This window comes from Echinops telfairi, unplaced genomic scaffold, assembly GCF_000313985.2.
Source record: "Echinops telfairi isolate 266 unplaced genomic scaffold, ASM31398v2 ScPeMD7_7475;HRSCAF=8513, whole genome shotgun sequence".
Taxonomy (NCBI): domain Eukaryota; kingdom Metazoa; phylum Chordata; class Mammalia; order Afrosoricida; family Tenrecidae; genus Echinops; species Echinops telfairi.
Window position 1 is genome coordinate 29,778,646 of NW_022111379.1, and position 2,314 is coordinate 29,780,959.

The following is a 2,314-nucleotide window of genomic DNA, read 5'->3' on the forward strand; positions in this document are numbered from 1 at the left end:
CAGTGGTCTCATATAACATCTACCCTTTTGTGACTAATTTCACTCAGCAGAATGTTCTCCAAGTCCATCCATGCCAGGAGGTGCCTCATGGCTTCATCCTTAGTCTTTAGCTAGGCATGGGATGCCTTTGCCCACCAATTTTTGGAAGCTCATTCATATAGAGCGCTACATATACATATGAGAGCGTGAGTGCGTACGCGTGTAATGTGGGTGTGTATCCAGGCTTCATGGAGTCCTTGGAGTTTTTTCATTATTTTGAAGTCCCTTCCTATATGTCAATTTTTCTTCTGGCTATGCAAATGAGAATACACTTTGAATAAGACCCTGCTGGTTGTTCATCTCACTTAACAAGAAACCATGCGCATCCCTCTTGATCTAACCCAGAAAGCAATGGCTGCTGTGACTGGACCACGTCTTTGGTCAGCTGCATGCATTCCTCCACCGATGAGCATCCCAACAGCAGCTGGAAATACTGCCAGTGACCTTTCTTGTCCTTGAACACTGGCACACGGGGCCTTTATTTCTGAAGGACAGGTACCCGAAAGTGACACAGAGGAGCAGGGGTAGGTTTATTTCATATGTTAACTATTTTGCTTTATGTACTTCCTGTTGTGTCTGGATTAATTACAAAAGGTCCCATTATCTTTATTATGCAAGTATGTATACGAAGTGAAAAAGGTCCACCAGGGTCACCTTGCCTTGCATTAAATGTCACTAGAAAAGTCCTCTTGGGGCTTATTTTGCTGAAAGCAATGAGGTGGGAATGGCTAAGCCTCTCCCACCTGGTTTCAGAAAGTGAATCCATTTGCTGGCTTCCTGTCTCACTTTCGGCTGCCCCTGCCCTTTAGCTACTTGATACTGATGTCCAGGGATCAGTATCCTATCGCACTGGGCAGACTCACTGAGTCAGCACCACCCACCACAGGCAGCAGCCAGCCAGCCTAGAGACAGCACAGGGGCTGAGTGTCTAACATTTGCTCACCTCAGGAGGGAGCCAGGACCCTGGGCTCTACCCCAAATCCACCCCTATCTGGTTGTGCAACCTTGGCCTGTTGCTTCATTTCTCTGGGTCATAACCCGGTCTCTCACTCACTCTCTTTTCTCTTCTCTTCCTTCATCATGTTTGTTCCTGCAGCTGCCCACCCCCAAGCACTGCCCATCGAGACACTGGTCTCCTCTCAGAAAAGGCCTCTATCCCCGCCCCGTCCTGCACTCCCACCCCCAGCTCCTGCGTATGGCAGACAACACCTGGTCCTGGGGGTGTGCTTGCCACGGGGTCCAGGACCTCGGCAGTTCTCAGTAACTGCCATGCCAGAGGGCAGCATGGGACAGAGGAACAAGGGTCATAGCCCTAAGTTCTTTATCTGGAGTTAGGATCCTGTCTCGGCCATGTTTGTCCCCAGGCAAGCCTTTCCCTCCTTAGAGCCTATTTTCGTCTCTGTAAAATGGGGCGAAGGCTTTCGGCCCTGGAGACTTCCCAAAACTACTATAAGAAGTTAACCAATGAACATCGCTAACCACATTTTGAGAAATACGCAGCACTGGACACACATGAGGATCTCATTCACCAGAAAATTCTAAGTTCAGAAAATGTGGGGATTGTACTCTCACCAACAAAACAATAATATGAGCTTTAGAGATGGGAAAATTTGGGAAAGGCTTTAGTGACACAGAGAGATGAATACTTCCAAGATTTATATCTTAGTCCTGGTGGCCCTGTCAGCTAAGGGTCAGACTGCTAACCTCAAGGCTGGCAGTTCCAACCCACCAGCCTTCCCAAGACAGGAAGATGAAGCTACCTGCAAGCTCACATAAACAACGTATAGCCTCAGGAACCCTCTGCAGGGCCCTGTGCATCAGCATAGACTCAATGGCAGGGGCTTTGGTTTGGGGTGTGTGTGTTTCTATAGGTGAAATAGCTGCAGATCAGAGCCAAGCTGAGACCAGAAGCCTAGGCTGGCTTCCACTGTGTTCCCAGAGGTTGCAACAGTATGGCTACTACAGAGTTCCCTCCCTATTTACTTCAGCCCCAGAGAACAGTCATGCCGCGGGCACACTTGGAGGCAGACCTTCAACGCACCGTAGCTCCTGATACTAACCAGTTTGGCATCAAGGCATTCTCCTTGCCCCTGAACATGATGCCCAAGTTCGTAGCGTGCTGCCTGGAGGAGTAGAAGTCCGTGTAGTCGCCTGCAAAGAGAGGCATGAGAGAAGCCATCAGGGACCCAGGCCTTCCAAAAGAGCCGGGAGCAGTTCTAAGAGCCAAGGAGAGCAATAGGAAAAAGGGGAACAGCTCCTTGGGGGTCCATGCTCA

General features: G+C 49.5%; 1 protein-coding gene across 1 annotated transcript in view; it reads right to left on the reverse strand.

The window, feature by feature from the left end:
* Positions 1 to 2,314, reverse strand: part of FAH (fumarylacetoacetate hydrolase) — a 42,888-nt gene that overhangs the window by 22,187 nt on the left and 18,387 nt on the right. The window contains exon 5 of the mRNA XM_045285691.1: positions 2,100 to 2,190. Coding sequence (XP_045141626.1) covers positions 2,100 to 2,190 — 91 coding nt within the window. The remainder of the gene's footprint in view (positions 1 to 2,099; positions 2,191 to 2,314) is intronic.